Consider the following 14,869-nt stretch of genomic DNA (forward strand, 5'->3'; position numbering starts at 1 on the left):
AATATTTTTATTTTTATTTAGTGCCAAAGAAAATATACATCTATTAATTTTTTTAACAAATTTAATAATTAAAAACTGATAATGTATATGGTAAATGATATTGTGCATGAAAAAACAGGAAATAATACTAGACAATGAATGTGTTGTGTTGATGTTGTGGAGCTCCGCCGTCGCTGTCTCTTGTTGCCTCCTGCACTCCTGCCTGTGTCCGGTGAGTCTCCCACTACTCCTTTACCACCTCCCATGCTCCTTACCAGTCTTAGAACACACCTTAACATAAATTATGTGAATAAGCAGGAGGTGCAGGGCGGGGGCAGGCCATAGAAGCTGTCAGTTGCAAGGCTGCCCTTAGCGTTGACACCACAGATGCCACCGCCTCTCAATAACATGCTTTATGCTCTCACCACCTCAGTATGTTGATAGTGTGTTGTTGTGTCTCTACATAACGGTGCTCTCACCACCTCAGTATGTTGATAGTGTGTTGTTGTGTCTCTACATAACGGTGCTCTCACCACCTCAGTATGTTAATTAATTGTGTGTTGTCATGTGTCTGCATAAGTACTCTTATTCAAACCCCAGTTGGAAACAGACCTAACTATACACAACAGTTGATCAGCGAAGTTGCAGAATTTGTAGTGAGAGTGATGGACACCGCCTTGACCACTATCTATGTGAATGTGAACACCTGAGAGAAATCAGAAATATGTGTGGAATAATAAACCCCACATTGTCTGAGTTAGGGAGAATTCTTTAAAGATTTCTCACAATATATAGGTTGTGTGGGGTCTATGTTCTCCTATTCCACTTTCCATAACATGGCATTTATTAACATTAAATTCCATTTTCCAAGTGGTGCTTCATATACATATTTTGTCCAGGTCATCTTGAAGGGCATGACAATCATCTAAGTTTCTTATCCTTCTTATTATCTTAGCATCATCAGCAAACATGTTCATATAATTCTGTGTACCAACTGGTAGATCATTTATGTAGACAATATACATCACCAGTGCAAGAACTGAACCCTGTAGTACTCCACTTGTGACATTTCTCCAGTGCGATACATTGCCTCTGACTATTGCTCTCATTTTTCTATCGGTCAGAAAATTTTTCATCCATGTTAGAAGCTTACCTGTCACCCCTCCAATATTTTCTAGTTTCCAGAACAACCTGTTATGTGGAACTCTGTCGAAAGCCTTTTTTAGGTCCAGATAGATGCAATCAACCCAACCATCTCTTTTCTATAAAATCTCTGTGGCTCGATCATCGAAACTGAGTAAATTCGATACACAGGATCTTCCAGATCGAAAACCATACTGTCTCTCTGATATTACAGTATATCATTTCTTTCCAGGTGTTCTACCCATTTAGTTTTGATTAGTTTTTCCAATACTTTCACTATTACACTTGTCAATGATACAGGTCTATAATTGAGGGAGTCTTCCCTGATGCCACTTTTATAGATTGGAACTGTATTAGCCTGTTTCCTCACGTCTGCTACGATTCCTGTACACAGGGATGCCTGAAAGATCAGGTGAAGTGGAATGCTGAGCTCGGATGCACATTCTCTCAGAACCCATGGTGAAACTCCATCTGGACCAACTGCTTTGTTCTTACTTAGCTCCTTTAGCATATTTTCCACTTCATCTCTAGACACCTCTATACGCTCTTATGTTGTTCTCTGGAATTCTTATTGTCTGGTTCTCTGAAGATCTCAATTTGTACAAACATGCTTTGGAACTTTTTGTTTAATGTTTCACACATTTCCTTTTCATTTTCTGTGTATGTCCCCCATTTTCAACCTCTGAATATTATCCTTTACCTGCAGCTTACTTTAATGAATTTATAGAAAAGGCCTGAATCTAATTTACATTTGTCTGCTCTCAAAGTTTCTCCCTGCCTCTCTCCTTACTGACATGTAGTTGTTTCTTGCATCTTTGTATTGCTGGTATGTTTGGGGGTTTGGCTTCTTCCTATAACGATTCCATGCTTGTGTCTTTTGATCTCTGGCCCTCTCGCAATTTCTGTTGAACCAACCCTATTTCCTAGGTCTGCATGTCTGTTTTGATATGAATGTTTGTATGACTTCATCATATATTGTGCAAAATTTGGCATACATATCATATACTTCCTTGCCTAGCAACAAGTCTGTCCAATTATACCCAAGACAAAAATTTCTAAGTTCCCCATAGCGTCCTCACTTGAAATCGAGTTTAATAACTGTTTCACTGTCCCTATTCTGTACTAGATTGTATCGCATAGCGTATTTAATGTCCAAGAGGACATGATCACTCTTTCCCAAGGGAGGAAGGTACTGGATGTCAAATACCTCTTCTTTCCTGGTGATCCAGTACTGAGGGAACATCTCCTTCCCTCATTCTTGTGGCCTGCTTGACGTGTTGATAAATGAATGTCTGCAAGATGAGGTTTACAAATCTGCCTGTCCAAATGTCCTCTGTTCTTGCCTTGTAGGCGCCCAGTCTATTGCCTTTAAGTTAAAGTCCCTCAGTACCAACAATTGGGATTTATCTTTGTCAGCGCTTGCCATAATCTCTCTCATGACTATTATGAGGCCCTCTCGTTTGTCATCCAGTTCTTCCTTTGTCCATGTGTTGCTTCCTGGTGGGCTGTAGGCATTTAAAATTAGCTTACCATCTTGAATCCAGAGCTGCAAATGCCATTATCTCAATATATCGAGGGTTTTCAAACATTAATTCTCTTGCCTTCAGGTGTTCTTTCACCAGCACAGCTACTCCTTCCCCCCCCCCCCCCTTCCTAGTTTTCCTGTCACGTTTCCAAACTGAGTAGCCCCTTAGGAATATGACCTCATTTAAAATATTTTCTTCAAGTTTCGTCTCTGTTAATTCGACAATATCTGGGACTTTGAGCTTGATTATATCTTTCAACTCCAATATTTTCGATCTCACTCCATCTATGTTGGTGTATACTATTTTCAGAAACATGTTCCCCTTCCCTTTGTTCTTTACACCTTTAATGATTTTGTTGCTTTGTCTTTATGTACCATTTCACAAGCTTTCCAGTCCCTGACACTTTGTAGAAAAAAGAATTTTTCTTCTTCATTTCTATTCCCATTTAGGCGTTTCACTTTAATGAGGTTCATTTTCAACTTTTCTCTGTCCTCCTTTGAGAGGTCTTGTCTTATTGACCAGAGTTTGCCATCTTTGTCACATTGCAATTTTTTGGCATTCCAAAGCACTTCTGTCATATACTTCACTCCATTAAACGTCACTCGTAAGGGGCGGTTCTTGTCTTTCTCATATTTTCCCATTCTCCTAAAATTGCTGACATGCTCCTTTGATTTTATTCCTTCTCCTAATCCAACTATTTTTTCTATGATTTTCATCTCTTCTGCTGCTTGGTGCACCTTAGATGAAATTTCCTTCTCTACACATCCAAAAACTATTATGGACTTAATTCTATCTGCAGTGTGTGTGCGTAATTACCTAAGTGTAATTACCTAAGTGTAGTTACAGGATGAGAGCTACGCTCGTGGTGTCCCGTCTTCCCAGCACTCTGTCATATAACGCTTTGAAACTACTGACGGTCTTGGCCTCCACCACCTTCTCACTTAACTTGTTCCAACCGTCTACCACTCTATTTGCGAAGGTGAATTTTCTTATATTTCTTCAGCATCTGTGTTTAGCTAGTTTAAATCTATGACCTCTTGTTCTTGAAGTGCCAGGTCTCAGGAAATCTTCCTTGTCGATTTTATCAATTCCTGTTACTATTTTGTATGTAGTGATCATATCACCTCTTTTTCTTCTGTCTTCTAGTTTTGGCATGTTTAATGCTTCTAACCTCTCCTCGTAGCTCTTACCCTTCAGTTCTGGGAGCCACTTAGTAGCATGTCTTTGCACCTTTTCCAGTTTGTTGATGTGCTTCTTAAGATATGGGCATCACACAACAGCTGCATATTCTAGCTTTGGCCTAACAAAAGTCATGAACAATTTCTTTAGTATATCGTCATCCATGTATTTAAATGCAATTCTGAAGTTAGAAAGCATAGCATAGGCTCCTTGCACAATATTCTTTGTGGTCCTCAGGTGATAGTTTTCTATCTAGAACCACCCCTATATCTCTTTCTTTATCAGAATTCTTTAAAGATTTCTCACATAATATATAGGTTGTGTGGGGTCTATGTTCTCCTATTCCACATTCCATAACATGACATTTATTAACATTAAATTCCATTTGCCAAGTGGTGCTCCATCTTCTTATTTTGTCCAGGTCTTCTTGAAGGGCATGACAATCATCTAAATTCCTTATCCTTCCTATTATCTTAGCATCATCAGCAAACATGTTCATATAATTCTGTATACCAACTGGTAGATCATTTATGTACACAATAAACATCACTGGTGCAAGAACTGAACCCTGTGGTACTCCACTTGTGACATTTCTCTATTCCGATACATTGCCTCTGATTACTGCCCTCATTTTTCTATCAGAAAATTTTTCATCCATGTTAGAAGCTTACCTGTCACCCCTCCAATATTTTCCAGTTTCCAGAACAACCTCTTATGTGGAACTCTGTGAAAAGCCTTTTTTTAGGTCCAGATAGATGCAGTCAACCCAATCATCTCTTTCCTGTAAAATCTCTAGTGGCTCGATCATAGAAACTGAGTAAATTCATTTCACAGGATCTTACAGATCGAAAACCATACTGTCTGTCTGATATTATATCGTTTTTCTGCAGGTGTTCTACCTGTTTAATTTTAATTATTTTTTCCAACATTTTAACTATTACACTTGTCAATGATACAGGTCTATAATTGAGGGGGTCTTCCCTGCTGCCACTTTTGTAGATTGGAACTATGTTAGCCTGTTTCCACACGTCTGCTACGATTCCTGTACACAGGGATGCCTGAAAGATCAGGTGAAGTGGAATGCTGAGCTCAGGTGCACATTCTCTCAGAACCCATGGTGAAACTCCATCTGGACCAACTGCTTTGTTCTTACTTAGCTCCTTGAGCATTTTTTCCACTTCGTCTCTAGACACCTCTATGTGCTCTATGTTGTTCTCTGGAATTCTTATTGTATCTGGTTCCCTAAAGATTTCATTTTGTACAAACACACTTTGGAACTTTTCGTTTAGTGTTTCACACATTTCCTTTTCATCTTCCGTGAATCTATTTCCCATTTTCAACCTCTGAATATTATCCTTTACCTGCAATTTGTTGTTTATGAATTTTTAGAATAGACCTGGTTCTGTTTTACATTTGTCTGCAATCCCTTTTTCAAAATTTCTTTCTGCCTCTCTCCTCACTGCCGTGTAGTTGTTTCTCGCATCTTTGTATTGCTGGTATGTTTGGGGGTTCGGCCTCTTCCTGTATTGATTCCATTTTTGTGTCTTTTGGTCTCTAGCCCTCTCGCAATTTCTATTGAACCAATCCAGTTTCCTAGTTCTGCATCTCTGTTCTGGTATAAATTTTTTGTGCCTTTATCATATATTTCACAAAACTTGACATCCATCTCATTCACTTCCTTGCCTAGCATCAAGTCTGTCCAATTATACTCACTAAAAAAATTTCTAAGGTCACCATAATGTCCTCTCCTGAAGTCTGGTTTTTCAACTGCTTCAAACTCCTTATTTTCTTCCAGCTTATAATGCATTGCATACTTTATTCCCAAAAAGACATGGTCACTTTTACCCAAGGGAGGAAGGTACTGAATGTCAAATATCTCTTCCTCCTTCCTGGTAAATATCAAATCTAGCATGGAGGGAACGTCCCCTTCCCTCATCCTCGTAGCTTGTTTAACATGTTGATGCAAGAATGTTTCCAGGATGAGGTCTACAAATTTACAGGTCCAAAAATCTTCTGTTTTAGCTTCATATGCTTCCCAGTCAATGGATTTCAAGTTGAAGTCACCGACTATCAACAGTCGTGATCTATCGGTATCCGCTCTCGCTATAATCTCTCTCATTATTGTTATAAGACCTTCACGTTTACTATCTAGCTCCTCCTTTGACCATGTGCTGCTTGGCGGTGGACTATATGCATTTATTATCATTAGTTTATCATCCTCATGGCAGATCTCTAGTGCTATTATGTCAACTTCTTGTGGATTGGCAGTCATTATTTCCCTCACCTTTAGGTGTTCTTTTACCAGCACAGCAACGCCACCGCCTTTCCTAATTTTTCTGTCCCGTCTCCAAATTGAGTAGCCCCTTGGGAATATGACCTCATTTAAAATTACATCTTCAAGTTTTGTCTCCGTGAGTGCAACAATGTCTGGTGTCTGCAGCTGTATTACATCACTTAACTCCAGTATCTTCGATCTCACTCCATCTATGTTGGTGTATGCAATCTTCAGGAACTTGTTCCCCCTCTCCTTATTCTTCACTCCTTGATTTTGTTGGTTTGCCTTTATGTACCACTTTACTGGCCTGCCTACCCCTATCACTTTGTAGAAAAAAGAATTTATTTCTTCTTCATTCCTGCTCTCATTTAAATGTTTTGCCTCGGCGAGGTTCAGTTTCAGCTTCTCTCTATCTTCTTTTGAAAGATCTCGTCTTAATGACCACCCTTTCCCATCCTCATCATTTTGCAATTTTCTAGCATTCCTCAGTACTTCTTCCATCTGTTTGGCACCGTTTAGGGTGATCCTCAAAGGTCGATCTTTCCCTTTTACGTACCTGCCTATTCTCCTGTAGTCGCACACATTCTCTATGGTTGTAAGACCTTCTACGAGGCCAACAATTTTATCTACTACTTTAGCTTCTTCTACAGCTCTTTCTGACCAAGATGTTATCGCCTTTTCTTTGCAGCCAAAAATGATCAGGGACTTACTCCGATCAACTGTGTTTTGCACCAACTTCGGGTTAGATGCCAATTCTTTCCTCACTTCTAGCCTAATGTTTGTTTTGTCTTGGTTGCTGCAGTGTTTGACTTCCTTTACTGCTTCTTCTATTTTTTCCTTCTCCTTGGCCACTTGTGCATAAGTGAGTTGCATATCTTTCTTGCACTGTTCTATTCCCTGTGTAACTTCCTCCATCTGTGCTGACAAAAGCTGTTTCTCCTGTTGAATTTCCTTGCCTAACCTATTGTAGTCATTTATGTTTAAATTTTCTTTAACTTCTTCCAAAGCTATTTTTAAGAGTTTATTTTCTTCTTCCATGGCTTTGCAATTTGTTTCCAATTGATTCTTATCCTTGCACAAGTCTTTCACTAAACCCTCAAGACATAAAACTTTGCTATTCAAATGGTCATTACTTTCTTTCAATTTACTAATTATTTCTATATGAGAGTTCACTATAGTATCTAAATTTACCAACTTGTTATGTAGACTGCTAATATCAATGCTTTCTTCATTGAATCCCTCAAAATCAAGCTCTGTTTTGTTTTTCCTCTGCCGGTGGCCATCTTGAATGTTCTTCTCTGCACTGTAAACACTAGGGCAACTTTTTCTCATCCGATTTTTCACTTCCCTTAGCACTTTCCTGTTATCTCACCTATTTTTCAAGAGCACTATACCTTTATGTTCTCTGGGACACCACTCACTATCATCAACCTGTACTACAATACTTAGGATTGTTGAAATATGCTGGAGCTCCTCTGCTGCAAGTGTTGACCCTAGGGGTGTCACCTTTTGAAGTGTATGTCTACATAAGTGCTCTCACCACCTCAGTATGTTGATAGTGTGTTGTTGTGTGTCTACATAAGTGTTCAGTGAGCTTGCATGAAAGTGCTGTTGTGTGGTGCCTGGTCATCCTGTTTTTTTCACACCTGTAATCTTCAGGTTACCTGTGGGGAAAATGTCCTAGCAGGAATATATTCACTTATTTAATGATATATTAATTACTGTCTCCAATCGATCATCCGGACTATATGGGAAGGACCCCCAGCTGGATTATCACGTGTTCCAGATAATGGTACTCTTTCACCTACGAGTCTAAAACTAACCATTTCCAACTATTTTCATACTACAAACAACATAATTTGAATTGCCTTGCCACATATAATTATTAAATATTCAACTAGAAACCTCAACTTACCTTGTTGTTGTTCGTTGTCTTGATTTATGCCACACATCTTGAAGTTAAAAATTCTTGACAATTTACGTAACTTATACTAACACAATTCTAAAATTAACACTTAAAATTACTGTACAGTTAATTAGGCAAAGTTAGTTTTCGCTGTTTGGGAGCCGGTCGGCCGAGCGGACAGCACGCTGGACTTGTGATCCTGTGGTCCTGGGTTCGATCCCAGGCGCCGGCGAGAAGCAATGGGAAGAGTTTCTTTCACCCTATGCCCCTGTTACCTAGCAGTAAAATAGGTACCTGGGTGTTAGTCAGCTGTCACTGGCTGCTTCCTGGGGGGTGGAGGCCTGGTCGAGGACCGGGCCGCGGGGACACTAAAAAAAAGCCCCGAAATCATCTCAAGATAACTGTCAGCAGCGAAAGCCTCACTGGTTGAAGGCATTTGGCTTGCCTGTGATGCCTCACTTGTTGAAGGCGCTTGGGTTGCATGTGCCGCCTCGCTTGTTGAAGGCGCTTGGTTTGATTTTTGTAGCATATAAGAATCAAGTGTTGCTTGCCTTCTGTGTTCACTGGCCAGTTGTATGATCAGCTCTTTTGTTCGCCTAAGGTACGGATACATGTTTCCAACTTCTGGATGAGTACAATTGGATGAAAAATTTATTAATCTGGCAATATAGGTCATGAGTACACTGTATTTTGTGGTCATTGGTGTTGGTTCTTCACTTTCTTCTTCATCCTCCATCTCTACGTCGACCTCACCAGTAACAGACTGGAGAATCTCGTTTTCACTCATCACACCATATCCTGGGTTATTGGCATCTTTTTTAGGCCAATCAATCACATCCTGTCTTTCTAATTTTTCGCTGGCATTTTTAAACATTCCATGGATTTCATCTGTAAATCCTTCAAAATCCATTTCTGCATCCTCCTCATTTCTGACCGTAGACATGAGTGTTTTCCAGGAGTTTTTCAAAGTCGATTCCTTTAATTCACTCCACACCTTGGCCTAGTTATAGATTGCTTCCTTGATTGTATAGTTCTTCAAATTCTGAACAATTTTTTTTGCCCTATTATCCACACCGAGTTCAATATCTTCCGGAAGAGGCAAAACCACCAAAACTTCGTTTAGCATCTTTTTGGTGTACAACCTCTTCGTGGCACGGATAACTCCCTGATCCATAGGCTGAATGAGAGGTTGTGTTAGGAGGAAGTGCCATACACGTTATCTTGCCATCGTGTGAGGTTAACGTGTCAATTTTGGGGTGGGCAGGTGCATTATCAAACAGGAGCAAAGCCCGAACTTCGCTTGGCCTTACTTTGAGTTTCTTAACTTGATAGGCACGAATTTCCCTGCAGAACACGTCATGAAACCAGGAAAGAAAGATCTCCTGTGTAAACCATGCATTTTGTGAGTTATTATATTTGACTGGCAGTCTGTCCAAGCAATGTTGCAAGGCTCTTGGTTTCTGAGATTTGCCAACAATTGCACACGTGATTCTGTCTGTGCCGTCGGTATTCGCACACATCATGGCCGAGAGCCTGTTCTTGTTGACCTTACGGCCTGGCACACAACCCTCACTCCTCATTGCTAGAGTTTTTTCTGGTAAACTCCTCCAATACAACCCAGTTTCATCTGCATTATAAATCTGATAAGAATATAAATTATTTGCCACAATGTATGCTCTTAATTTCTGTTTAAATGGTTCTACACTGCTTTCGTCTACACTCAATTTTTCACCGACAATTTTCCTCTTCACAATATTGTGCCTACCCTTGAACCTTGCAACCCACCCTTCACTCGCTTCAAAATCCTTTATTCCAAGGCTTGCAGCAAACCTGCTTGCAGCATTTTGTATTTCTGGGCCGTGAATTGTCACGCCAACTGTGCGGTGCTGAGGAAACCACTTGTACATGACCTCATCCAACTGTACATGCGTCGAAGTTTTCAGTCTTTCTACCACACCCTCTGCTAGTGCTTGCACCTTCACTTTCACAGGTTGAAATGAATTTCATAATTTTCTCTTTGTTTCCTTGTATCAGAAACAGTACTAGTGCCTATATTATATTCCTTGGCAACACTTGAGGTCGACCGGCCATGTTCACAAAGTTGTATAACACGGAGCTTGTCCTTAATTGTTAGGACAACCTTCTTCCTCTTAACACCTCCAGAACGATTCATGCTGCTACCAGACATAGTCTTGGCCAAAACTGTTCAAAGTTACTATGAAAATAAAAGTTATTTAAAAAAATATTTCACTAATGGCGTGGCACTGTGGTGTAACACAAGGGTAGAGAGCACATGGCTTGACCAGTCCTGGACGGGTCCAGTCGAGGCAGGGAGGAGGCACGTTACATAGGCTGCCAGCAGGAAAAAAAAAATATTTTTGAAGGAAACTTCAGCCTGTGCAAATTGTTTTAGGAAACTTGTATGGTATTTTTTATTACATAATTACTAGTATTTCTTTTGATTTTGGCTATGATGAATTGTTCTAAAATAGATGGTAATTCCTGTTCTGTAGTGAATAGGCCGTTCCCCATCTCCCCAGGTGGTCCCTCCCAATGCTCCCCTCTCTCCCGACACCACCCACCCACCCCTACCCCCTCCCACACCATGCGCCTCGAGCCACAGTCAGACGGGATTAATACGGTACGGCCCGCCTCATGGCTTTCATATACGGACAATTCCATGATTATCCTGCTGATTGCCCAGATAATGTAACATAGGCATCAAATTAACCGGTTCCGATATTTTATCCAGCTAAACCAGCTTTTATCCGGCTCCTGTGGCCATTTTAGCCGGATATTGAGAACTTTATCCGGTCACAATTTTGGCTGTATAAGGGCGTTTTCCCGAATGTTCGAATCCCGGATAATCGCGTGGTTACAGTATTAATTTTATTTAATGATTTATTTAATTATTTCCAGTTTATTTATTTATTTTCTAATTAAAGCAGACTGTATATTGATAGTTGTCATGCTAGGAACCTCCCTTCATAACATGGGAGTTATTTAATAATAGCCTAATCGAAAATAATCGATTGGCTCAAATTCGTTACTATTGGTTAATCTTCTATTTCAAACTAAGGTAATTATAATACAGGCATACCTCAGAATAAGAGTTTAATCCGTTCCTGGAGACGCCTCGCCTTCCGAAAACTCGCATTCCGAAGTTAATTTCCCCATAAGAAATAAAGGGAAATGAATTAATCCGTTCCTGACTACCCCAAAAACCCCACATCAAACTAAATTTTTATACCTAATTTACCTAATTCATCTAAATAAACCTACAAAACTGTGTTCCAGTTATTACTTACCTTGCTGTCGAGTGCTGTAGGCGTATGGAAGATGGTGAGGAGGGGGGAGGAGGAGAGGAGTTACTGTTTGGAAGGGGAGTCCCCTTTCATAATCACATCACATAACCCCATGCCTTGTAACACTATGGATACCACTTCTCTTTCTAAATTTTTCAAACCAGCCCCTGCTTGCCTTAAACTCTTTCTTATCTGCATCACTCGTTGCAGGGGTATTCTTTAGAAGGTCTTCGTGCAACACCCTGGCTTTCTCACAAATAATGGCCTCCGAAACACTATCACCCCTCAACTCCTTGTCGTGTATCCAAATTAATAACAACTTTTCCACTTCTTCAAGTATTTGTGGTCTTTGTGCCGTTAATGTTCTTACTCCTTTTGCCACTTTAGCACCCATAATCTTATTTTTCTTCTTAAGTATAGTGCATATTGTTGATGTGGCTTTGTTGTACTGCCTACAAAGTTCAACAACACGTGTACCGTTCTCATGCTTCCGAATGATCTCTTGTTTCTCCTCTATTGTCATCCTCACATGAGCTTTCTGGCCTTTATCCTTACCACTGGCTTTCTTGGGACCCATGCTGAGATATATAATAACAAATTGTATAGACAAATCACCAAAAATTCCAACAAAACACTGAAAATCCGCGAGAAGAATTGATGTGGGGGTAGTCACTGAGCGCGAGACAATAATAAACTGAGGGGCGGCGGGGCGGAGGGGCGACGAACGCGCTAGGTCGGCTGTACGCGTATCAACAAACTCGCGTCCAAACTCGCCTCCCGAAGTAACCCTCGCCTTCTGAGACAAATTTTTGGAGTAAATACACCTCGCCTTCCGAAAACCTCGCATACAGGGACAATCGCATTCCGAGGTACCACTGTACAGATAACAGCTTAGCTGTTATGTAGACTGCAGCCTGGTCAACATGCCATGAAGATGTCCTGATCAAATAAGCTGCATTGCCTCGTTGTATAGCTGTAATGGTGTTAGAGCGTGCCCCCGTGTTGAACCAAGTAATTTGTTGCCAATGCCTAGTCATCACAGGTTATCTGCCAGATTAGTTTATTGTAAAAGATGCGAAACAATCTTATTACAAATATGACATGATGATGGATATTATGGTATAAATGTGAGACGCTTTCCCGTTTCGGGTACTTCTCACGCCTCGTAACCATATCGACATTAACTAAGGTTATCAGGCCTGAGATTTAGTAAGAGGTCAAAACGGTAAAATGGTACTTTCCAACAACTGGTGAGGTTGCTATGCAGTTTGACTCTAAATGACGCGTGGATTTCGAAAGTTGGTAGTTCTGCATAGCGTATATCTCGTGGAGAAGTGTACTTAACCACTGCACTGCACCAAACGAGAAATGCCGTTCACCCATTACTGCACCAACCGACGAGTATTTTTTCGTACACGGTCGAAACGTGCTCGCGGTAGATTGGGTATGAAATGGACTTGTGATACCCCCAGTGAGAGGCAGCCATCTTTGAAAAAATTCCCAGAATGTCCTAGGGCTGCTGGCTGGATTAGTACTGAGTGAACAAACATGGGTGGGCACGTGCCTCTGGCTCCCAAACACCTGTCTGATGCAGTGTTGAAAGATCGCTCTCTGTCCGTGAAATTCAGACCTTATTACTTGAAGACCATAAGGGTCATGATATTGATGAAGCTAAGTGCAATAAGGACCTACCACAATGGTCGGATGCAAGGGATACAGCACCTATGAAGACGATACAGGGAGCGTATTCAGTTGTAGCTCTGAGTGCCACCCTTGCCCACCTATGCCATCTTCAATTTATATTGACAATACATAGATGAATCGTTTTCTGGGTTCAGTGATGATGCATCTGATACAAGTAGCATAGATGAACAGTATTAGCGGCTTCCATGGTGGTGTTTTTCATAAATATTTTCAAGAATAGCTGAATCTCTTCCAGATTGACTGACACTCTTCAAGAATGACTGAATCTCTTAGTCAGGAAGCGATCTTTTCAAGACTACCTTACAAATTGATCTTTTCCTATAATCTTTTCAAGACTACCTTACACGTTACAAGCTTGGCTACATACCACCTACAAGTACTAAAGCCAAGGGTGTACACAAGTACGTTATTTGCAAGCACACAGAACAAAGAAACAAGAAGTGAAAATCTATCTGTACCTGGTGCAACGAGAGCGAAGTATCGCTGTGCACCATTGACTACTTCGTTGATTATTACACACTTCCAAAGTACTGAGTGTGTAATACAGTGTGTTACTGTGTAAATAGTGTGTGAAGCTATACATATTGTTAAGAATTCACTAAAATTACAAGTAATATTGCGACAAACATTTATTATGGACACATTACTGACACATATATCACAGTTCCATGGAACATTATGAACATTCTATTTATACATAGTGTAAAGGACACAAATATGCATCATATACGATAAAAAAAACAAATAAAACCGCATTGAAAATACATAGAACAAATAATTGAATATATATTTGTGGCAACTCGTGGTGCTTGAATGGCCCGCGTGACCGTGTCTGGGAGCTTCACGCCCGGATGACCAGCCTGTGATGACATCACAGCTCACTTTGTCCACGTCCCCACAGTCAAAGTAAATGGAATTTAGTATTTATTTTTACAATTACATGTTCAGAGAAGAGAATTTATCATTTTACAAACAAAAAAAATTGAGGGGCGGAACACTTGATTTTATGCGCACAGGGGAAATGTCACAATAAATTCGGCGCATCACAGTGGTTAATGCAGGCTCTTGGGCCAGTCTCGTCTCTCCTCCCTCTCAGCTTGAATGCATCCAAAATGGTTCGAGTTTTATTTCATCAGGAGTGACAGTTTATTATTTTGTTTGTAAATTATTCTATGAAACGTGAGTTTTTTTTTATCATATACTGTACAGTCATCTGACAGCTAGTTTTAAGATTATTTTATAGATAAATTAAAATCGGGTGACTAGGCAAAGTGTCCCATTTCTAAGAGAAGCTATGAAATCAGAATTTTTTTTTAATGATTCACTAAGCTATTTAGGGTTAGTTCGTGTTAATATCTGCCTAACATAACAGCGATTGCTTAGTATGCTAGGAGTTAATGCTTTATTTATTGTTGGAAAATTCCGACATTACCTCAGGGTTCTCGCTTCGCAATACGTGCAGTTTGCATGAAGGTTTTTCCTCCCGATGACTACACGCGTGGTAATGTTGAAAAATCAGGCACTCGCTAGCCCATCCTGCTGTTTTGGCATTACTTACAGTAATGATGAGGACCATGGTATATATACCGACGTGTAACAAAATTAGAAAATAGAAATCGGCACTACTGAGTTGGACAAACCAGTAAACTATTTTCTACTTAATGTTGCAAAGACAAACTAAACTAACCTAACTTAAACTTCCTAGGCCTAATACACGATATCTGAGGCCCAATATAGTACATATGAGTGCTATACTAGGCCTAGGAATATTTATTTATTTTAGCTTCATTGTTTCCAACACTCTAAAGTGAATAGCACAAAGTTTTACTATGTATTGCTTAGAATGTCAATC

General features: G+C 40.1%; 1 protein-coding gene across 3 annotated transcripts in view; it reads left to right on the forward strand.

The window, feature by feature from the left end:
* The first annotated feature begins 26 nt into the window (after positions 1-26).
* LOC123757631 (zinc finger CCHC domain-containing protein 8) overlaps positions 27-14,869 on the forward strand; it is a 124,585-nt gene continuing 109,742 nt past the window's right edge. The window contains exon 1 of one of the 3 annotated variants that reach the window (XM_069326942.1): positions 27-211. In XM_069326942.1, the coding sequence (XP_069183043.1) occupies positions 139-211 (73 nt within the window). In that variant the 5' untranslated portion in view covers positions 27-138. Of the gene's footprint in view, positions 212-288; positions 412-14,869 lie in introns of those variants that run through there. The other 2 variants (XM_069326940.1, XM_069326941.1) reach the window with 2 other exon arrangements.

The sequence above is a fragment of the Procambarus clarkii genome, chromosome 19 (assembly GCF_040958095.1).
Source record: "Procambarus clarkii isolate CNS0578487 chromosome 19, FALCON_Pclarkii_2.0, whole genome shotgun sequence".
Classification (NCBI taxonomy): domain Eukaryota; kingdom Metazoa; phylum Arthropoda; class Malacostraca; order Decapoda; family Cambaridae; genus Procambarus; species Procambarus clarkii.